At 28.6% G+C, this 23145-nt stretch overlaps 4 protein-coding genes across 15 annotated transcripts; 2 read left to right on the forward strand and 2 right to left on the reverse strand.

Annotated features, from left to right (window-relative positions):
• Positions 1-357: 357 nt before the first annotated feature.
• On the reverse strand, positions 358-7241 carry Tpnci (troponin C type I). 2 transcript variants are annotated; one of them, XM_072896027.1, is made up of 6 exons: positions 7023-7241; positions 5796-5826; positions 3474-3617; positions 3104-3223; positions 1946-2077; positions 358-724 (listed from the first exon to the last, which is right to left on the reverse strand). In XM_072896027.1, the coding sequence occupies exons 1-6, from the start codon at positions 7044-7046 to the stop codon at positions 696-698; spliced, it is 480 nt and encodes a 159-aa protein (XP_072752128.1). In that variant the 5' UTR covers positions 7047-7241; the 3' UTR covers positions 358-695. The 2 variants fall into 2 exon arrangements, with proteins under 2 accessions (XP_072752128.1, XP_072752129.1); XM_072896028.1 differs by having other exon boundaries at positions 7044-7237.
• Positions 7242-12828: 5587 nt separating this feature from the next.
• LOC140667947 (TIMELESS-interacting protein) lies at positions 12829-14352 on the forward strand. Its single transcript, XM_072896369.1, has 2 exons — positions 12829-12969; positions 13289-14352. Exon 2 carries the CDS (start codon positions 13332-13334, stop codon positions 14295-14297), a length of 966 nt encoding a protein of 321 aa, XP_072752470.1. The 5' UTR covers positions 12829-12969; positions 13289-13331; the 3' UTR covers positions 14298-14352.
• A 190-nt stretch (positions 14353-14542) lies between these two features.
• On the reverse strand, positions 14543-15298 carry LOC140667948 (U6 snRNA-associated Sm-like protein LSm6). Its single transcript, XM_072896370.1, has 3 exons — positions 15139-15298; positions 14891-14981; positions 14543-14691 (listed from the first exon to the last, which is right to left on the reverse strand). The coding sequence occupies exons 2-3, from the start codon at positions 14979-14981 to the stop codon at positions 14543-14545; spliced, it is 240 nt and encodes a 79-aa protein (XP_072752471.1). The 5' UTR covers positions 15139-15298.
• Positions 15299-16646: 1348 nt separating this feature from the next.
• LOC140667778 (lysophosphatidylserine lipase ABHD12) lies at positions 16647-22872 on the forward strand. 11 transcript variants are annotated; one of them, XM_072896015.1, is made up of 11 exons: positions 16647-16950; positions 17805-17952; positions 18035-18179; positions 20299-20417; positions 20606-20711; positions 20834-21033; positions 21155-21290; positions 21384-21501; positions 21588-21749; positions 21831-21958; positions 22039-22872. In XM_072896015.1, the coding sequence occupies exons 3-11, from the start codon at positions 18109-18111 to the stop codon at positions 22076-22078; spliced, it is 1080 nt and encodes a 359-aa protein (XP_072752116.1). In that variant the 5' UTR covers positions 16647-16950; positions 17805-17952; positions 18035-18108; the 3' UTR covers positions 22079-22872. The 11 variants fall into 11 exon arrangements, with proteins under 11 accessions (XP_072752116.1, XP_072752117.1, XP_072752119.1 ...); XM_072896016.1 differs by having other exon boundaries at positions 17805-17915; positions 18034-18179; XM_072896018.1 differs by having other exon boundaries at positions 16647-16933.
• Positions 22873-23145: the final 273 nt, after the last annotated feature.

Genomic DNA, 23145 nt, shown 5'->3' on the forward strand with positions numbered 1-23145 from the left:
CATGACTATTTAATATCTATATTGTCTAAATATTATTACGCAATCAAAAATAAAATATTTTGCGTGTCTAAAAATTAGGAAAAAAAGAAATAGACAAAAATAGATGTTAGATTACATAATTAACTTTACATTTAGTTTTATATTGACTAAAATATATTAAAAAGTAATATAATAAAAGGGAACATGTTTTTTATATCAAACAGTTTCATGTGAATCAACATGAGAAAAGTTTTGCTCGAGTAAATTTCACTTATTTAGGCGATTATATCACTATATAAGTCGAGAAAATTTTCGTCTTGTATAACGAAACGCACGTGTATAAGGAGAATTATTTGTACTATCAAACAACAGAAAATATAAGAGTTTTATCTTGTTTTATTAATAATAAATATATTGATTTTTTAATGAAAAAAAAATTCCAAGAATTTGGTATATATATATGAAAGTAAAATTTGTTTGTCGTAATAAGTATGATGTATGTATAAAAGCAGGGAATATTCATTCGATGCATTGTTCATGGCAGGAATTTTCTTCCGAGACTAATCACAAAACGGAAGGACACTTGTACGAATAATTTTTTTTTTTTTTGTGCGCATTAATTCGTCATAAACATGCGAATGATCAGTTCCAAAATGTAATGGTTGCATGACGTGTGTCTTTGAATCCAAAAGCAGTTCACCATTCATTCAAGGTAACTATTCACCAGTCATCATTTCCATGAACTCTGAAACGAAAAAGAATAATTGATGTAAGTTTACAGCAAGCGATTTTTGTTTAGTCTTGCCTTCAATTAATTAACTAATAATTTTAATAGAATTTAAAATCAAATTCTCTCTCTCTCTCTCTCTCTCTCTCTGCTAGCAGTCCGATTGGTAATAAAAATTTTCTGATTTGCAAGTTCAAAGATTGTTTTAAAAATATATTATAAATGTTTTTGTTTCTTTCTTTTTATACTTTTTTTATTCTTTTAATAGAATCTTATTTAATTTAATAATAATTAATAAGATATTTCTTTCTGTTGCCTTTGAGTAATTCGTTTATATACATATATTTATTATTTCATACATCACTAAATTGTGTTTTATTACAGGAATTATAAAGATCTTCAATTTAATCCAGCATAGGAAATATAGTAAGTTTCCATCGTTTCTAATATATCTATTTTTGTAGCGTTTTACTACCTAATTACATTTTGATATTTATGAGCATCACACATATGAAATTCATCAAGAATTGAAACGGACGTGCGATTTTGATAAATCGTCGCAATTTGTTAATACGAATATAAAAATAGATAGGATCAGTCGCATCAACCTCAATCATCCTCGATCTGCCAACTCTTTCATATATAAATAAACCACTCGGTTTCCTTTCATTCAAGCTTGCACGGATACCGATTCTTCAGAAAAATAAAACGGGTAACGTTTAATTCAACATCAGCGATAAACACGACAGTCTTCATTAAAGTTGGAAAATATCACGAGATAAATTTTGTAAAAAAAAATGATTTCTCTTCAAAGATTTATGTTAATCGAAAAGACATGATTCTACATTTTGTTGTGTTCTCAAAAAAAAAAAATCGATTTCTCGCCTTAAGAAAAAAAGAGAAAAGACAGCACACAATATATAGTTATGGTAAATAAATACTTTTACTATTTATTTTTTTGAAATATTATATATAAATATTCTATACATGTGCATTAAGAGAAAAAAAATAATAAAAACTATATTTAACATAAGTATTATTACATATTTTTATAGTATGTAAATAAATGATTGTAAATATTTCTCAAATATTTGTTAAGATATTTATGATAAATTTGTAATCTGTTCAAATCTAGAATTACAAAAATATTTATAAAACATTTAAATAATTATTATAAATTTTGTATATATTTTAGATATTGTGTGCTATATGAAAGGAAAACAATAGAAGAAAACGTACCATCAAAATCAACTGTACCGGAACCGTCAGAGTCGATCTCTTCAATCATCATGTCCAACTCTTCATTCGTCAATTGATCATCCAATTCCCTCAGGATCTCGCGTAAGCATGTCGTTGGGATGTAACCGTTACCTGAGTGAGTAAAAAAATTACAGATTTTAATAAAATTTGAGTAACTTAAATTCCATAAAAATTGTTAAGAGATCATTACAATAATCGCGGAACACATTGTTTTATTATTAATCGTATATCTACAGCTTCATGCGTGTAGTTCTCACTCCTCGCTTTTCTATCTCTCACTCGATACAAACAATAGAGATGTAATTGCAAAATTTATTCGTAAAACAGATTATTTATCTTGCCGGTGTGCCAGTTACACACGATAAAATATATACGCTCTGCTTTCGACATAATTGTAATTCATGAAAGATGTGTTACGACATTCTTGGCTTTCGGCCGCCACGTGAGATGCTTCTGTTGGGAATCTCGCGTAGTCGGCTTATTTTTACTTACGTTCACTTACGAGGCAAACTTAACGCGCTTGTTTGTATCCCGACGTTTCCCTGTCACACGTTTGTCACATATGTCTTTCTTCGCTGTGAGATTGATTGTGTTGATTTTACAAAACAAAATATCTGCTACTCTCAGAGAGACGTGTAATTTTATAAATTATAGATATAGAAAAGATATTCATATACATATATAAAACAACAGATACTTCTTTATATTAAAATATATTATGGTAAAAGAAAGCGCGAAACTAATGAATTAATAATAAATCTTAAGAAATCTCTTTGCATTTTATCGCGATATTGACAGTTGTTGGGTTCTCACGTGTGATCAGAGATTTATAAATAAAAAAACTAGACTCTTTATTTCCACATATTAAATATTAGAAAAGACATTCGAAATCCAGTGCTATAACGAATCAATTAGTGACACATGCGATGATAAAATGTGTCAACGCGGGTCGTATTGCTTTTGCATTCCTAAGCGTTTATATTTTGTTGCTTACAAAATCATTGGATTTAAGATAGTCGTTACCAAAACGATCAGCGAATTGCCAACGACGTCGTTACTTCACATTAACAGTACATAAATGCTAGTTAAATAACGCGAAATCTCGTTAAAATTGTTTATACGAGCAACTTGCCCTACCTTCCTTGTCATAGAGCCTGAAAGCCTCTCGAAGTTCTTTTTCCAGAGCCTCCGCATCCTCCTCAACAATAAATTTCGCTGCCAACGTGACGAATTCCTCAAACTCGAGCCGTCCAGATTCTATAAACGAAGAATTGTGTAAGAGAAAGAGAGATCGTGAATTCTATAAATATGATTTGGTGAAGCGGATAATACAATAAATTACGCGACATTCAACCGACAACAATCAAGATCGCATAGATTTGTAAACACGTCGAAAATAGAAGAGTAAACAGGTCGTTATATTCATGTGTAATCATTAATATTCTTTAAATAAATTTTATCCTGTTTTTTTTATCTACGATTAAACCATATAATGTTTATTATTTACTATCGGCATCGACTTCGTCAATGAGTTCGTCCAAGATTTTTTTGTTGAACGGTTGACCCATTAGTCGAAGAATATCGGCGACCATGTCAGTGGGGATGCTGCCGCTCTTGTCCCTGTCGAAGCTGTCGAAAGCTTTGCGCAGAACTGCAAAAATATAAATTGTTTTATACCTATCAAAATAATTGTTTGAGAAAATAGATAAATAAATTTCAAACATTTATTTACATTTTATTATTAAGATTTATTCGAATTTTTATATAGGAAAATTTCTTTTCTTGAAACTAAGATTTTGTATTTTAATTTCTTCAATTATATTGTATATATAAAATTTTAAAAATTGTATATAATTATAATTAATTATCGTAATCAACATTTTTATATAATTTTCTAATGTATAATTTTTTTCCTACTCAGATTAAAATCGGGGAAGAAAATAACAGAAATTAAGAAAAGAGTATTGAAATAAGAACAAAATAGAAACAGCATTCTGGGAGATAAAATTCAGATTTCAATTACGATCAATTTTGATCGCAGATTTAATCACAAAAATTTATACGATTAAAGGTAATAGAGGAGAGTTATTAAAGGAGTTAAATAAAAGGCGAAATAGCTTCTTTTCCGAGATTAGTTTCGCCGACAATAATAAGTCATCCGGCGAAAGACATTAAATGCCGCGGCGATACGGATTTAGACCGAATGTTAACGTCCTTCCGTCAGCCCGAAGCAGCTGAGGCTGAACTTATTTGGCTTGATATACTATTGCAGTTGCATCATCAGATTGTTTATCAGGACCCTTAAGAAATTTCGCAGCTACACGATTAGCACGATTTCGCGTATATCGTTAAATTTCGCAACGTTAGATGAGAATTTAACTTGTACATTTAGATCCTTTAAATTATTATACGATCCAAATTTACAATACATAGTTTTTAATACTTTATGGATATCATATTACCTTCCTGTTTTTCGCGCAACTATAGTTTCCCTGCGATCATTTTCACTGCGAATTATTGCAAAATTATTCGGCGATAAGCCAAGCGTAACAGTTTATACGAAATATTTTCAAAATGTACATATATATTAATATACGCGATATATTTAATATTTTAATTAATATGCAATATCTAATGCAAAATATTTTATCTGATTAATATTTATTAATTTAACAAACCATGTATGAAAATATTGTACAAAATGTTTGAAGTAGGACTTTATATATTATGACATCTTTAAAAAATTTATTTTATTATTTTTGTAATAAAAATGACTAAAAACTACTTCTACTCTACTTTTTTATCATCGTGTCTCAGTCCCATTATTATTAAATATGAGAAAAATTGCGCCCTGGAGTCTATTTTTGGTATCCTCGAGGAGAATTGTACGGAGCTATATTTGTACATGCAAAGCTCTCTCTCTCTCTCTTTCTTTCTTAAATTCTATTATAAAACGTTATTCCGTTGAAAAGGGAGAGCTTGATTCACACGCGAGAAGATTCAACGCACATCTCGCCCCAAGAAATTTAGAATTTCTCTCCCTTCTCGAGCGATACGATACGCAACGACGATCGCAAACAGCTGGAAACAGTCTGTCGTCCATTTTTCTGGCCTTCCAAGCGGTCTGAAGAGTAACTTTTCGTTCTCTCTCCTTCCTATTTTTATCATTTCGATACACGTGCGTATTCGTAGAATCGATCATCGTCTCCGTGCGCGAGATACTCCCTCGTCTCTGGGCTGGGAGACCCAGTGCGCTTTTCGGGGATAGAGCTATACATAGACACACTCTCCGCAGCCTGCCCCCGATCGGATTAAAGCGCAAATAAACTCGGGTAAAGACGCGGCGAAAGCGAAATGAAAATTTATCCGGGCTCGACGTCAATTGGTGTTACACCGATCTAAAGGGTTTCTATTTTCAATCTTTCGAGTATAAATAGTTCATAACCAACTGTGATATCGCTCTTATCATCTTTGTGCTTTCCTTTATCAGAGGGAACTAAAGATTAGTATACGTATTGTTTATGTAGAATTTCCAGCCATTAAATGCTACATTTATCGTAATAATAATTTAATTTAAATAAATAATAATTAAAAAATAAAATAATTATTATTATTTAATTAAATAATACATTTAATACATTTTCTGGACAATTACATGAATAAATTTGATATATAGATAGATTTATATGTTTGTTTAATACTTTTGGCCAATGTTTTTGTTTGTTTCATGGATCTTGTTGAAATATATGTTATCTCTTTGTTATATCGGTAACAAGAAATTATTAGTACAATTTTATTTGGGGATTAGCGAACTGTTAAGAATACGTACCGGCAACTTGTTCCGCTGGCAACTCGTCAGCCTGTGAACATCGCAAGAGATATGATAAAAGATACAAATTATAATTATAATTATAAATTATCACTTATCAAGATACAAATTATAATTATAATTATAAATTATCAACAATAAGTATGAAATATACATTTTATAAATATATTTACAGTAAACACTTTTGTCATTCTCATTAATCGAAAGTATTATGCACAAGTTGTTAAAGACTCTGAGTAGATTTATATTATACGTTCAATTAAGAATTGATGCAGTTACTTTTAAGAAACATTCGTGCACTGTTAAAATTCATTCAACAAATATATTTTTAAAAATTAAACAATTGAATTTATTTTTACTTTTCAAGTTGAAGATTTCAAATATTTTCATCTAGGAAAAACTTCAGAAGTTTCCGCACGCATGCAATATTTTATAGGGAGAGTAATTGAGATTTTTGGATAATAAAATTATTATAATTACGATTTTTTAATTATAATTATATCTTCGCAAATCACGTACAAAGTTCGCTTTTAATGATTTTACAATAATTATGTAGTTTATTACAGAAATCATTGCTTTACTTCAAAAGTCTCAATTCCTCTCTCTCTAATCGACTTTATCAATAATAATTTATTAATCAAAATATACCGCCACTTTAAACATGCTCATCGTAACATGCTTCATATGCCGATCCTACAGAAAGATCTCTTTCATTCAACAGTTTGTAGGTAAAATATAAATACGTATTATTTTCGAAGATAATGTTAAAGTGGCGGTCGAACTGACTCGCCGTCTGAAGAAACAGTCACGTTTTTCCAAAATCCCGTCCAACATCGCGGTTCCCAAATATTTCTCTCAGCCAAAAGTGGTCGATCGATTAGGATACTTGACGCTCGTATCATTAGATTACTACATTAATTAGACTACTTAAAAATCCGACCTACGTGATACATGTTAACGTTACTGAATCACGATGCATAAAAAATAAAACAAAAAGAGGATGCACAAGCGAGATTTGTAGAGAGAAACAGATTAGAGAAAGTAATTATATCTAAATAGTTAAATATACCCAGACGGTTAGATTAAATTGACGTGCAAATAATTTATTTTTTTACGATAGAAGATCAGAAAGAGAAAAAGAAAGAGACGGTTAAAAAATACAACAAATACAGTATACAGATAGACAGTACGAGGAAAACGTGTATGTTTACCAGGGCGACGACTTACAATATCATCGATAGAACATACCATGATGGCGGCGCGATATGGCTTTTTTTTTTTTTTTTATTATTCTACTTAAAACACCGAGTGTATTACTGCGGTCTCGGAAATCTCGCCTGACACGTCTGTCTCCGAGGAAATAAAATTCCAAAAGGGGGGAGGTAGAGAATCCCTTTCGCGGGTCGCCGATTAAACGCACTGTCGCGAGGCGGACTCGACGCCGCGGTAATATTCGAATAGAACGATATAGCGGTTGCGTGCCGGTCGTGCTCCGCACCCCGCGAGCTCCAGCCAATCGCCGGTCCATGTCTGTTAGGTGGACCACGAAGCCTTCGGGAAGGCGCTTGCGCTATTTCTGGGACGCCGAACGACGTACCAGTCGCGGGGATCTTGCGTAGAGGCGGTAGAGGCAGAGGCTTCTCCTCGTCTCGAATTCACCCGCGGGATCCGATAACGATGTTGTGGCGAAGGATGTATTGAAATCTAGCCATTATGGAAGTATTTTTATCCCTGCGTATATAGAAAAAAAATTAATTGATTGATAAGCACAGAAAAATTAATTATTTAATTAATTAATATATAATCTTGTTAGAAAGATTCGATAATTTTGAATTTCAATATTATAATAGTCACATTCTCAGGAATATAATATTATCTTAATTTTATTATAATAATTTTTTTAGTTTGAATGTATATATACTATTTGTGCATATATTTTTTTCTCTATTTATGTGAAAATCATTTTCATATAAATAATAATAATAAAAATGTGAATAATAAGAATATTGATTTTAAATGTCTTTGAACAAGCAGTTTGTGTTACACATGTCGAGAATAAAATAAAAGATACTCTCAAAGCAAGAATAATTTTTTTTTCTGTATATGCGATTTTTCTCTCTTCCTTTCGATGGGAATTGAAAGAAAATTATGAGAAATTTAATTTTTAGATTATATCTTTCCGGAAGAAATTTGCAAGGAAAAAGAGTCGCTCGTTTCGAAGAGTCAAGCTAGTTGAAAAACAGCATTATTAAAAAATAAATCTGATGAAAAATTTTACATCCTTACAATTTTTTTCATTTTAGATGGATCCTATCTTATTAATTAAAAAATATTAAGGAAAGTGTCACTATGCAATATGATTAAATTTAATTAAATATGCATCTCTGTCCATTTGTACCCTGTTTTGCATCCTGAGCCAAGTAGGTACGTCAATCAAAGAACTTTGACGATTCGCAAAGGAGATTTAAAACCTTGTAAACTTCTTTTTGAGAAATTATTCACGCAAAACTAGTAATTATTACGAATACAATTATACAAGTATAAAATTAATGATGATGACTAATATACAATAATATAAACTTAATATACAATAATATAAATAACTAATATACAATAATATAAACAATAATATAACTTTTTTAAAGACATGCTTATAATTTAAATAACGATTTGTAAAAGATTATTTGCATAAAGAGGATGACTTGTATAGAGTAAACCGAGAAGCACAGACATGGTTTATAATAAAATAAATTATTGCTATAGATTTTTCTCAACTATTTAATATGAAAACGCAGTATTCTAACGAGTTTTTATTAGATCGCTTATATTGTATGATTACAACCGTTCTCTCCTGCGAGAGAACGTAGCGGTGTACTGCAGTGGTACGAAAATAGAGAATGAAAATCCTGCGGTTTAGAGTAAGCGACAGTAAAACGTAGGAGCGTATGGTGCACCGGATAAATCGATGTCAGACTCGCGATTTGGAATCGAGACAAAAACCTTCGCAACAATAGAAGCAAAGGTGACGGACAATTCAATAAAAAATAATCGTCTTATGTTGAATCACTTTTTTTGCGAAAACAAAAACATAAACTTCCTTGAAATTTAATCTTTATTATTATTGTGACTATAAACTTGTAATCAGAGAATGTAATATTGTATAAAGTATATATATATATATATATATATATTCCATAATTATATATAATATTGTTTTCCTTTTGAAAAAAACATTATTTCCTCTTATAATAATAATTATGTGCTCGTTTAATTTTAAGTTTTATTTAATAAATACATTGTTTGTACAAATAAAATACATTAAAATTAATTATAGCTATACGACTAGCTGTGTAAAGCTAGGCAATTAGTTTGAATGTTTACTAACTGAAAATCACAGAATATATAATTACATTTAGCATTAAATTTATAAGGAAATGTGTTATAAGGAAGTGAATGATAAATCGCCTCTCTTATGATATTTTTACACTTTATTGCAAAAGTATACGATATATACACACAAGATTATCCGGAATAGAATTTTATTCTACAGTTGTTGTATTACGCCAAAATCATATATAATATACAGTAAAATTCATCATACAAATCCGACATTTCTTGGATTTATCAAATATTTGTTGATTTGTTTTAAAATGAGAATGAATAAGAAAATTTATTTCGAAACGGAAGCACGTTTCACAGTATATTTCTATTGTATATTTGAAAAAATGCAGAGCAATGCAAATATATTTAAAATTAATTAATTAATATTAAATCTGACACAATCAATATAAAAAAGGAAAGATCTTTATATTGACTTCCTACAACTGACAATTTTTCCACTTCCTGAAGAATCTCTATTAGATTGATAAACGTATTTAATAACGTTCATTCCTGTTATATTCCTTTTTAATCAATTAAAATTAATTAAAGATTAATTAATTGCAAGATATTAAAACTGAGACAATTTTTTTTAAGTATCGTTAGTGTTTGATATTAAAATTCGTGGAATTATATTTAATATGGTAAAAAAAAAACGTAAGTGTGCAATAAGATACACATTTCATGTATTTTCGCGAACGTGTGCCAGAGATTTCCGGACACTTTGACAGAATCAAGATGAGCGATGAGGCATAAAAGAGCGCATGGGACACTTGCCAGTAGAAAATCTCTGCGCGGACAGTGCTCTGCATGAAAACAATAAACAACCGTTATGTATGTACATGTATACGTATATATTTCGATTTTATATTTCTACGTTTGTATATTTCGCTGCTTAAACGCGTATCTTCCATTCTTGAAGCTTAATTAATTTTATTACGTACGAAACATCCCCAAATCCGTTAATCGATTTAAAGATATGCATTATCATTTTGCGATATCATTTTTTTTTTGCCTACTTGAGCTCTTAAATATTTTTCTAGCAGAAATATTCATTGCATATCTTTGTAATCAAGCCTCGGGAGTTAAAAATCTATTAAAGTTAGTCTGAAATTAATTGAAGAATATAATTCTTCTGTTAATTTTTTTAATTTTAATTCCTCGAGGTATTATAAATAAAGGCAGACTAGGAATTGTAATCCATTATACGTACGATACACAGCTTAACATTCGCCAGTTCGCCAACCAGCCGAACGTAAATATATACGCTTCACGGGTATTATTCGTTCTTCGAAATACAAAAACACAATTTGTTTATCTGTTTTGAAAACAATCTAATTTAGTGCATTTTAATTTATATTTAGCCACTAAGATTTCATCGGAATGTGTGTACAGAAATGTATGCGACATAGACAGAACAGAATAATCGTTTCATTTGCAAAGAGTTATAATAGTCATTTAATATAGTCGTTTAATTTTGTGTTTTATTTGATAAATAAATTTTTGTGCAAACATTTAAATTAAATTTGATTGAAAAACACATTAAAATTGATAAATATCACAGTTACACGATTGACCGTGTAATTATTTGCATTGGATGTATTACTAACTGAAATTGACAGAGAAGTATATCTAATTACATTAAGCATTAAATTTATATGGACATTATAGTGAGAGTGATCGATAAATCGGCGATTCGGAACTATTAATGCGAACGCATTTGCGATCTCCAATTTTATTATAAGATAAACAAACGAACACTCGGTCTTGAACAGCATTCGCATGCGATTGAGATATTTACGCTCTCGACAAGTTGGATCATTTCAGATCGCTGCTTTATTAGTTTTTGAATTTGGCATCGATAAATCAACCTCTTGGCACACTTATCGTTTTTCGCATCGTATGTTTCCTTCTCGTCATCGTGAAAATCTCTGATCCGAATAATATATTACTTCCAGTCGTTTCACGTGCGATTTTCATTTATGTTCACGATATAAGTCGAATCTCCTGCTTCAAATATCGCTCAAGTCTATTATTTTGAAGCTTACGAATGTGACTTATATTTATTATGCATTAATAAAAACATATTCTAATATCTTGAATGTCCTGGAAAATAAAAAAAATAAAAGATATAATCGAGGTTGAAAATAGATCTTGTGATTTTGCTAAGAATTTTATCAGCAAAATTGATTTATCCTACTTAATGATGCTGACAAAATTCAAACAGAAATCTAAATAAAACGTTTTACTCTTCTTTTTGATTGTTGGATTCCTTGTTAGTCTACCTATAAGCAAAAAATGATTGTAAACTCAATATTTTGAAATATTGATTATATGTGCATTTTATAAACGTTCTTATAATATTTTATAAATGTTTTAAAAATGTTATAATATAACATTATCTATTATTTATAAATTGTTTAAGAAATATTATTTCTCAAATACTTTTAAAATGTTACTTTAAATATTTATGCAATATGATTATTTAATATTATTTAATGTTTATACAATATAATTATTTCTAACATTGGATATTAATTCCTTCAATTATTGCTATATGGTGGTGTATTATCTTTTAAGGTTTCGCGTATTCAAATTGTATTACCAACGATGTAAAACCTGCAAAGCGAAATTCTTACAATCAAAAGTGTAATTGTTCTCATCAATTTAATTTTTGATATAAACTCAAAAATTCTTAATATTAGACTGATTATTAAACTAACAATAAATAAGAAATTATTTTATTTAAAATAAAAGACGAATTTTCATATAAATTTAATTTAATTCAAAAACAAAAAATCAGTCAGAATTTTAGCTGGTTAAATTTAGTTATTTTTTATTTAATCACATATTAAATTATGTATCCTATATTTAGAGAATAAAATATTTTAGGAAATATCCTATTAAGCTTACATCGTTGTAATAATGTTATATTAATGTTTTTTTTGATTTATTGAGTTATTATTGATTTATTTTAGAAAAAAAACATTATAATGTTTAAAAAACGTAAATGCAATATTAATTTACTATGACATAGCATTTGTTATTTCAACATTATCGAAACCTCTGAATCAAAATATGTTTATAATGATATTGCATAAACATTAAAAACTATATACTTGAAAACGTTATTATATTAATGAATAACATTATAATAACATTATAGTAATGATTTTTTTGCTTAGTGGGTATATTGTCAATGTGTTATATCTAGCTTAAGATCGAATTTCAAATTTAGTCTATCGACTTTATTCGATGTTAAATTAAATTTGAAATTCGATCTTACGTGCAAGTCGAGAGAAATATCGAGATTAATCGAACAATCGCTCCAGCTGATATCGACTTAGATGACATTTTGTTTACATATATTTATATGTATACTGATATTATTTCCTGTGACAAGAAAGACTTGATTCTCTCTCTCGTTACTCGAAATATTTTATATATTCGATTGCACGACATATAAACGCACAAGAGAATATCATTGAATATATATATATATATATATATATATATATTTGCCAGATAATTCGCGGAAAGATGCCTGGAACTCCGATGGAGCAGGACAATAATGTGTTAGGGAAATTGCAAAGTGAACGATCGCCGGACGAACCGAAGAACGAGTCTGTTGTGCGTGAAATAACGCAGACCGATCGACTGAATAAGAAGCTGCTCGTCTCGGTTTTGGAACGCATGAAAAAATCAGACGGCCAGTTCGATAAGTTTATGGAGGACGAGAGAGGAAATTGCGAGTCGCACGACGACAGCGATTTCTAAGACGACACCGGTACACCAAGTAGGTTTTTAACCTCTTTGAAATTTTGATACTCGTGTCGAAGAATTTATAAATCCAACGTTTTTAGATATTTGTATATAATTTTATATACAAAACACTTCTATGTTGGAAAAAGAAGAAGCTTCTCGCTGATTCTCCATTTCGCTGATAAAAAAATTATTAAACTTTGCGTTCGAAAATATATTAGTTATTTAAAAAGCATTTAGAATTTCTATACAATGTTATAATTATTATATAATATTATTAGTAATAAGTAATTTTGTGGCATGTAATAATGTAATTATAATTATTTGTCCTTAACGATTACATATTTTTCTAGGAATCCGCATAAGTGGTGCTTAAATTCAATCAAAAGATACATCATGGCGGATATTCCTGATTATGAAGGTGATGATGATATCGTGGAGTATTATGAAAATAAAGAGTCTGATGATGAGCGTGGTAGTCTTGGAGTGATAGGAGAAACAGCAACTTCCGATAATGAAGGAGAAACTGCACGGAGAATTGATCCATCAAAATCTAAAACACATACAGTTAGAAATCCTATACCCAAATTGAACACAGAACGATTGAAAGATCCCAATGGTATTCACACTATTGAAAAGTATTTCGAGGGTTTCAAGTTCTATGGCAAAGGACATGAAAAAAAAGATCTTGATAGGATTATGAAAAGATTGGAACATTGGTCCTATCGATTATTTCCAAAGTATCATTTTGATGATTTTCTTACAAGAGTTGAGCAACTTGGGGCAAAGAAGGATCTGCAGGTGTTTATAAAAAAATATCGATTGGATATGCTCACTTCGGATGATAATAACGATTTAATTATCCATAGTAACTCGGATAACGAAGAGGATCAACAAGAGAGCGTACCTCTGGATGACTTTGATTTATTGATAACAGAACAAATTGAAAAACAAAAACAAAATAAAGCGTCTGTGCCTGCAGCTCCAAGCACATCTAATGAGGATGCTTTTGATGAACTTTTGATGCAATCTGATAATGTACGAAATTCACAAATACAAGATACAAGCACTGCCAGGGATAAATTGAGCGACGAGGTAAAAGAAAAAATTGAAAGAAACAAGCAGCTGGCTCTTCAAAGAAGACTCCAGAGAGAGAAAGCACGCGAAGAAGCTAAGAGAACAAAATTGATCGAAAGCACAAATATAGAAACTCTAAATGAAAACAATAATCCTACAGTTTATAACGAGACAGATGCATCTCAGGTCGATAGTACGCGAATCAATGAAAATACAAATGAAACAATTGCTGAAAAATTAGAAGAAATACTATCGAATGAGGAGCCAACAACAGACCATGTTTAAACAAAGCAAAATATATAGTAATATAGAATTTTTTATTATATCCACATATATATATATATACGTATAAGACTAAAATATCGTTTAGAAGTATTTATTATATAACAAAAATTATCGTTTACCAATAATTATTGTAGAAGTAAAGAAAAATGTAGCTGTTAGAAATGTTTATGCAAAGATACATTTCAAATACTTAATAAATAAAAATTTAATTTTTATTGAAATTTATGTTTACGTGAGTCACATGATTAATTTCTACGCTTTTGTGTACTAATGTATAACACATTGTTCCCTCTTATAAAGGCATCTCCATACTTGTCCTTTAATTGTCCATTGACGTATTCCTCTGTCTGTTCAAGCGCTATGTTCATGTAACCATCTATACAAGCTAATACACCTAAATAAATAAAGTATTTGTTTAGGATATACAGTGATCTAAAAGAAAATTTGAAGATTTATAAAGCATGTCAGATATTAATTAGATGAAGAAAAAAAACATTTTGATTCTGACATAAATACAAAAAGATAATTAAAGATAATAATAACTAGATAAATAGTATTCGTATTCTGGTAAAATATAAGAACAAATCATTTACCTCTGTAATCAACACCACTGTTCAATTTTACGACAACAGGTCGTCCATGGATTTGTTGTATAAATTGAGATAACGCTTCCTTCCGACTCATCTATTAATATGTAAAAAAAAATTATTTAATAGAGAAATTATATACAAAAAGTGACATTCAATTAAACCATGTTTATAATTCTCAATGATAGTGAATAAGAGATGAATAATCATATAATTATAAATAATAATATAACTCTCATCGATATTTTACGTACCTTTGTAAATAATGCTGATATATATATATATAATTAATTCTTTTTACGTGTAGATATTTTGATTCAAAAACAGTTTTAACCTAATCTAAAAACCGGTTTCTCATCAAATCAACATCTGTGATACCGGGCGGTCCAAACTTTTCTTAGCACTACGTTGATTGGTCGAAATGTTTATGTATGAACACCAATAGAATGACTAAAATGCTACTTCCATGAAAATTAAACCGCGTTTACATAGTTTGAAAGGAGTGCTTGGATGAAGTACTTGATTGATCAAAAGGAACAGAGATTTCGGGCAGACTCTATTTAGCGCTATTAAACTTGTACTGTCCTTATTCAACTTTGAGTAAATAACAAAGATAGAACGATGCCCTTCGCACTAATAGCGTCTCCCCGAACGCGGCTTATGTCAAAATAAAAGCTTTCATACATATGTAGCGTCAAATTAAAAACGTTTACCGGCATTTTACGAGGTGCTTTCGTATTCAGAAATTCGTAGCAAAAAAATCAATATGCATTAACTCATATCTACTTATAATTTTTACACATATTTATAATTTTTATACGATAATACGTGTGCTTTTTTTTAAATTTTTATTTCGACAAATTTTGAAATTAATCTCCGACATTTTCTCTTTTTATCACAAAAAACACAAAAACTTCACCCGTGAATAATACATATTTTAAAATCTTGGTAGAAATAATCGAATATGTATACGAAGACGACCTTTGAAGCCGCGAGTTTGTTTTGTCATTCACAATTACTCACTCGATTATTTATTTTGAATTGTGTCATGCGAGCGACAAACATATAAATAAATTGCTATAACAAGCAACATGTAATAGTTACAGAAACAAATTGCATATGCAGTAACGTAAATTACCAATTTCAATGCAAAATGTATTTTGTAACTTTATCTAAAAAAAAAAAAAATAAATAAATAAATAAAACTTTATCTATATGTGTATATGTTAATAATAAGCTTCTATATAAGAGGTAATTTTCGTGCGCAAAAGCAAAAGTCTTGTGCAATCATCGTCTTGCCCTAGGGCAGTATTCATAGTATTTTATATTTAAGATTATCTTAAAGGACTTTGTGCATAAAAAAGTTTTAATCATAACCGTAACGCGCGTAAGCAAATCGATGATCAATCACACATAGTACGTATCAGCATGTAATTATCGAAATCATTCGGCTGTATAAAGATAAATATTTACCAATTTTAATTTGTGAAAACCAAAAAATAAAGAAACACCAATATCAATTATATATATTCTACAATTTTGATAGATAAGAGTCTATCTTTTTTTATCTCTAATTTTTATACATTCTATATATTTGAATAATTTTTTATACATATATATAATTACATAAGGGTCTACTAAAGAAAAACAAAGAGCATATATTTCTATCTCTTTTTCTCTTACCCCTCCGAATTGTCTTCATGAGAGAAAAGGACAACCTATTTCCGAAAATGCTTGACTGTCATTGGTCAATTTGCTTGCGACCTTACGTTCTACGGCCATTGTAGACGAGGCTTAAGAGGTCCGACTGTACCTGTCGACGTGAAAAAGGAGAAAAAAGTGTAGAGGGTGCAGTAGACCCAAACACACCCCCTTTTCCTCCCTCCTGCCACCGCCCCCATCCTCCTCTTTATCAGCTGTATATACGCTTTTACTCGAGACCGTCGAGCTCGAGGATCATCGAGGACTACAAGTGGAATGTCAATTGATCTACGTTTCTTAATTGTATTATTATTAATCAGTATTAAGTGAATCAGTATATTAATAAAGGTGTGTGCATACGTTAGGTACGGATCGTCAAATATCATTAAACACGACGCGAAATACTTAAGTGCACATTAAAGAGGATTCGAAAATGTTCTCTCTCCCAATTGTCGCGTAAATGTCACTTGTATAGTCCAAAGTGTTAATTGTATAATATACTTGGTTTTTTCTTCGATAATTGTAAATAGTATCTTTTGTCTTTGTAAATTGTCTTTGATAATATCTTTCTCGGAATATAGAGGTGCTTTGTGATTAATATTATTTTTGATTCCGGAATAAAATGGTATATTGGTTACCGAAGAAACGTTTGATGAAAAGGTACTCTTTCGCTTCATCAAATCTGCATGAACGATTATTTCTGCATACGAATTCTTCCATTTTTTTCCTCGGTCGTTAAAAAAAAAAAAAAAAAAAAAAACCCGAACACATTCCCGATCGATACATAACATCACTACTATTGTGCAGGTGTTGGTTTATAATACAAGGAACAAAGGTTTTTTTTACTAATCTATATTTATGTATACTTGTGCTGTCACTTTCACATGCTTTAGACACTAACATTTCACATGAGAAGTTTTACCAAGTGTTATGTGTCGTGTGAGAGGAAATAATGTAGAGAAAAATTTTTTCAATAAGTAGAATAATAGCGTGTCATATACAATTTATAAGAAAATTTTGTCTATTTAAAATCCATAGGATGTATTTTTTTAAATACACAAAAATATGAATAAAATATGTGATAGAAAAGAAATACTTTATATTAAAAAAAAATTGCTAAACGTTTAATGTATATTATTTTTATATAATTTTTATATCACATCAATAGAGGATCAATATTTTTTAATATTTATATATAAAAGTTGCATTTATATTATAGGTCATTTTATTATATGGAACTCTTTTAAATATAGAGAACATTAAAAGAGATGGAAATGAAGCGTTCAAATTATATTTCTATTAGAATTGTTATACAATTAAAGAATTGAAGATATGTACAAAATATGTATACTTTATAAAATATATAAGTATTGTACTTTTTCATTATATTTTAATTATTATATATATATTTAACATAATATAATGATAGAAATAAATTCTTATAACAAGTCTCTGGAATTAAATTTGAAAGAGGACTTGCGACAGGAAAATACTATATAAACATCCAGTAATCACTAACAATCATGATGTCAACTTACCTACTATTAGCAGCAATAGTGCCAATCGTCATCCTTGAGATTTGGTATACAGGAATGTAAGTTATTATAACTGTGAATATATTTATTTTTATTTATTTGTATTTATCTTTGTATTTATTTGTCTTTTGTATTCATCGATGTCACTATATGTATTATAAATGTAGTTTGCAAGCTTATTTAAATGAAATAACGTAAGATATATATCTTTGTGTTTGTGATAAAATTTATGTGGATTGTAATCTTCAGCATAATTGTCTGAAATTCATCTTATAGAATGTAAGATATATCGTACAATTATTCTTGTGAGTCACAGCAAAATCAATCATGAAAAAATTTATTTCACACAGGCTAACCATATATGATAGCATGATATGACAAAATAAAAGAATATATTAATATTGTTTGTATAAAATTTAAAAAAAAAATTTATTTTTGAAAACACAAGCTTTATGTTACAATTACATCATCACAATCTGTTAATCTTTATAACTTATCCTTTTTTAAGAAATATAACAATTTTGATTAAAGTGTATATTTTTTACATGAAAATAGTAGAAGAAGAACTTTAGACTTTATTTTTTTATTTTTTTAGTATACTTACTTTGATTTATGTACTTATTGAAATAAGAGTGGGATTACAAAAAAAAAAAAAAAAAAAAAAAAAAATAGAGAAAGAGAGAGTGACGTAACTTGATAGAGTATAATTATGTACATATGATAATATAGTACATTCCGTTTTGTAATACTAATTTTTTCTCTCTCTCTCTTTCTCGCTCTCAGATAAGGAAATGTTTTGAAAAAGGTTCTTTATTCGGATAACTGTTTGTAAGTATTTTATAGTTTGTAAGAGATTTACACAGAATGCAATTTGATATAGAGTAGTGTAGATTTAATCAATTTTATTAAACCTATAATTTAGACAAATCTTTATCACATATACAAAGAATTTTACATAAATTAAAATAGATAGAGCAAAATTAAATGCAATAATGGTGCACGAAATCGAGAATACAATAAAGTGTAAATTACTTATATATTTGGTAAGAATAAGTATAAATATTATTCACACACATGCTTCATCAACAAAATATTGTATATATAATCTGCTTTATGTTATCTATTCACACATACATATCATATAAATATATATACGTATAAGAAAGAGATATCATTAAGTGGTGTAATATTTGTAAAAATGTAGAGTTAAATTTGATAAACAGTTTTATGTACATAAACGTCAAGAAGTATGATATATGTTCTATATATTTATCTTATGAATCAAGTGCACCTTTATATGTGTCAAATTATGAGCGAATAGGAATGTAAAAATAATCTGACTACTGATGAACGTAAGGTACAAATTAAAAATATGATATTTTTCGTACATATTATTTGTTGTTTGTTTCATATTTTAGTTTCTTTTTCTGTTAATACATGTATTATCTCTTACGTTTAATATGTGTGCGTTAGAGACATTTATCTTATGTATGTACTCGCTTTCTAAATAACTACTGCATGTGGCTATCTTATTATTTTCATGTCATTTATATTGCTAGTTGTGAAACTTCTAGTGGCTGCCTCCTTTTATTTCTTTATTAAAATGCTAGGAAGTGCTTGAGTGTGCAATGACAATACCTCAGTAATTATTATAAGAGTTATTCAAGAATCATCCAAAGTTCTTTCAAAACCTTTTAATCAATAAGACATCTTTCTCTATATGAGACTATTATTTATTGCATATAACTCTTGGTACAATCTTTGACTGACTTTATATATTTTTGTAATAATATTGATTAGATTATTTAAAATTTAATTGGAACTATTTAAAAAGTACACTTTTATCATATGTATATATATATATATTTGCTTTGCTTGGAATTTATTTACCAAAAAGTTTGTTCATTTTAAATCCCTAATTATATTCAGAAGAAATACCAACAGAAATTTTTATTATATGCAAAAAGAACTTATTTAATATAATTAGTAAACAAATGTATGAATATGAATAAAGAACTTTAGATGATTCTGTATATGTGAAATTGTTTCTTATTATATTCTGTTAGTTTTACTAGATTTGTGACTAGATGTATTGAATTATAGATGAGAACTTTGTAGAATTATCATCAAATGTTTATATTGATATACATGTTTATATATGTAAACTTTGTATTACAGATGTTTAATATCAACTATGAAGGGATCTGCACTGATATATCTCATTATATTTGGACTTGCACCTGTAATTTTTCATTATTCCTATAACATTCAAAAAAAGATACTTTTCTTAAATTTTGGTAAGTAATATAATAAACAGCATTATATTTAATTAGTTGCAGTAATTTAAAAGTATTTATGAATTATCTGGAAGAGACATGTACAAAATAACATATGTCAAGCTAACATTTTGATTAGAATATATTAAAATTTGATGCAAACTATGTAATAACTTATGTTAATAATATTTTGTTTTAATTGCTTTCAGTGCAATGGCCATATAACGTAGAGTTTTCTAATCCAAAATCAGTTGGATTGGAAGGTGCTAGGAATTTTTATTTGCATACTGATCAACAAGTAAAAATAGGTGTATGGTTAGTAATTACAGAAATCTATGTAAAATTTTTAATTTAAAAAGATACATTATTCTCTGTATCATTATAATATTATAATAACATAGTATGTATTGTTATATTAAAAGCTAGTGCATTTACAGGCAAATATTACCACGGTCTTTATTAAATAATTCCATTCCTGCAACAGATGAAGCTTATGAAGCAGTTTTAAGTAATTCCTCACAACCTGTGTTCCTATATATGCATGGAAATAGCGGCAATAGAGCAAGTATGCATAGACTCGAGCTTTACAAGCTTTTCCAAGATATGGATTATCATGTCATATGTTTTGATTATAGAAGTGAGTATTGGAAGCTTGAACTTACTTTTATAATAATTTATAATCTTAAAGCTATATGTAAATGTTTAAATATTTCTTAAATTTAAATGCGTTTCTTAATTAATTTTGTCTATCAATTTAGGCTATGGCGATAGTGATGTAGTTGAACTCTCAGAAGAGGGTGTAGTTATGGATAGCAAATACGTTTTCGAATGGGTTATGAAAAAAGTCAATGGTTCAGCTCCAGTTTTTGTTTGGGGTCATTCTTTAGGAACTGGGTAAGATGTTTTTAAAAATTGGATTTTTTTTTATATACATAGGAATAATTTGTTATCCTTAAAATAAATATTTATTTATTTATCATTTCTTAGAGTCTCTGCGCATGTATTAGCTCTACTGGCAACTGAAAATATACAACCCACTGCACTGTTTCTGGAAGCGCCATTTAACAATATAGCGGATGAATTGACAGAACATCCATTTTCACAGGCATTTAAATATTTATTTCTCATAGTCAATTATAAAAGTTGCATTGTTAATAATGTGTAATTTTCATTTTTTATAATTTTACACAGTTATTCAAACATTTACCATGGTTTCATTGGATGATTGTTGAACCATTTCATAAGAACAACCTACGATTTGAGTCTGATAAACATATTACCAAGATTGAGTGTCCTATTATGATATTACATGCTGAAGATGATGGTGTAATTCCAGTCTTTTTGGCAGAGAAGGTATGTTCTACATCTACAACTTTTATTACTACATATAAATTGTTATAAATAAAATTTTTGCATGTGATTATACCGTTTCAGCTTTATAAAGTGGCAATAGATAGCCACGGAAATGATACAGATCGTGTTCAAATGATAAAAATAGATTCATCTTATGGACTTGGACACAAGTATATCTGTAGATACAAGGAATTACCTAATATAATTAAGTAAGTTTGATATATTATTAAAATATAAGCGCAGATACAATAGTTTATTTTTCTTCATGAAAATCTTATATTATTTTCAGGACATTTGTTGCTAAAGCAAACAGAAATCAGACTGAATAATTTATATAGACTAGAAAACTGGAATTGAAAGTTTTTCTTAATGTCATACTTTCTTAGAAATTATTTGAGATATACTTTTATGTAAACATCAGTTACATGTTGTCACTGTATAAAAATTGTAAAAGAAATATTTGAAAAAAAGAAAGTTTTGAAATAGATGAAACTAGATTCAGTTGTGCACTCAGAATAAATTTTATACAGTTCATTCACTGTATAAAATTTATAAATTCTATTTAGTTAATTTGAAAAATATACATGTAATTATATATGTGATATTTGTAAGGCATTCAACTTTAGAGAATTAGTGTACAATGACATTTTTATATGTCATAAATAAATATATTCATAATTAAATATTCATGAAAAATATAAAATTGTCTGTTAAATAAATGGGAATGTGTTGATACAAATATACTGTGATAACTGTATATTGTGAAATTTAATGAAGATTGTGAGTTTAATGACACAATTTAATGAAGATTATTCATTTTTGACTCGTATGTGAAACAATTTATATTTAAAATATTCGACATTCTCGAAACTATGGTACTAGTACTTTTTTTGCTTTGTACAATTTTCTTATTTGTAGCAATGCATAATTTTAAGTGTCATGTAAGAACTATTGTACTGCTTATATTTATTTCTATATTAATATAATTAAATGTTGATGTATAAATATGTAAAATATGTAAAATGTATGTGTGTTGTGAGCGTAACGTGGGTGAGAAAATTTGATGTATATCAAATATATATTATCTATATATATATCGATATATGTCGATATTACATATCAATTTAAAACGATTTGCACACATTTTCTTGTACATACATCTTGCTTCACAAGAATTTATTTTTATTATTTTATTTTAAATATCGATAGGCTAAGAATACAAAACAAACAGGAAATATATAGGAACAATAATAGGAATTTGAATTTATATATTTGATTAAGATTACATTTATATTTACACGAGATACTGCACGATCGTTGACGGAGGTTCGATAAAGAAAAAAAAAAATATTTTTGAAAAAATTACAACAATAGAAAAAAAGTTTTCTTTTGAATT

This window comes from Anoplolepis gracilipes, chromosome 7 (assembly GCF_047496725.1).
Source record: "Anoplolepis gracilipes chromosome 7, ASM4749672v1, whole genome shotgun sequence".
Lineage (NCBI taxonomy): Eukaryota > Metazoa > Arthropoda > Insecta > Hymenoptera > Formicidae > Anoplolepis > Anoplolepis gracilipes.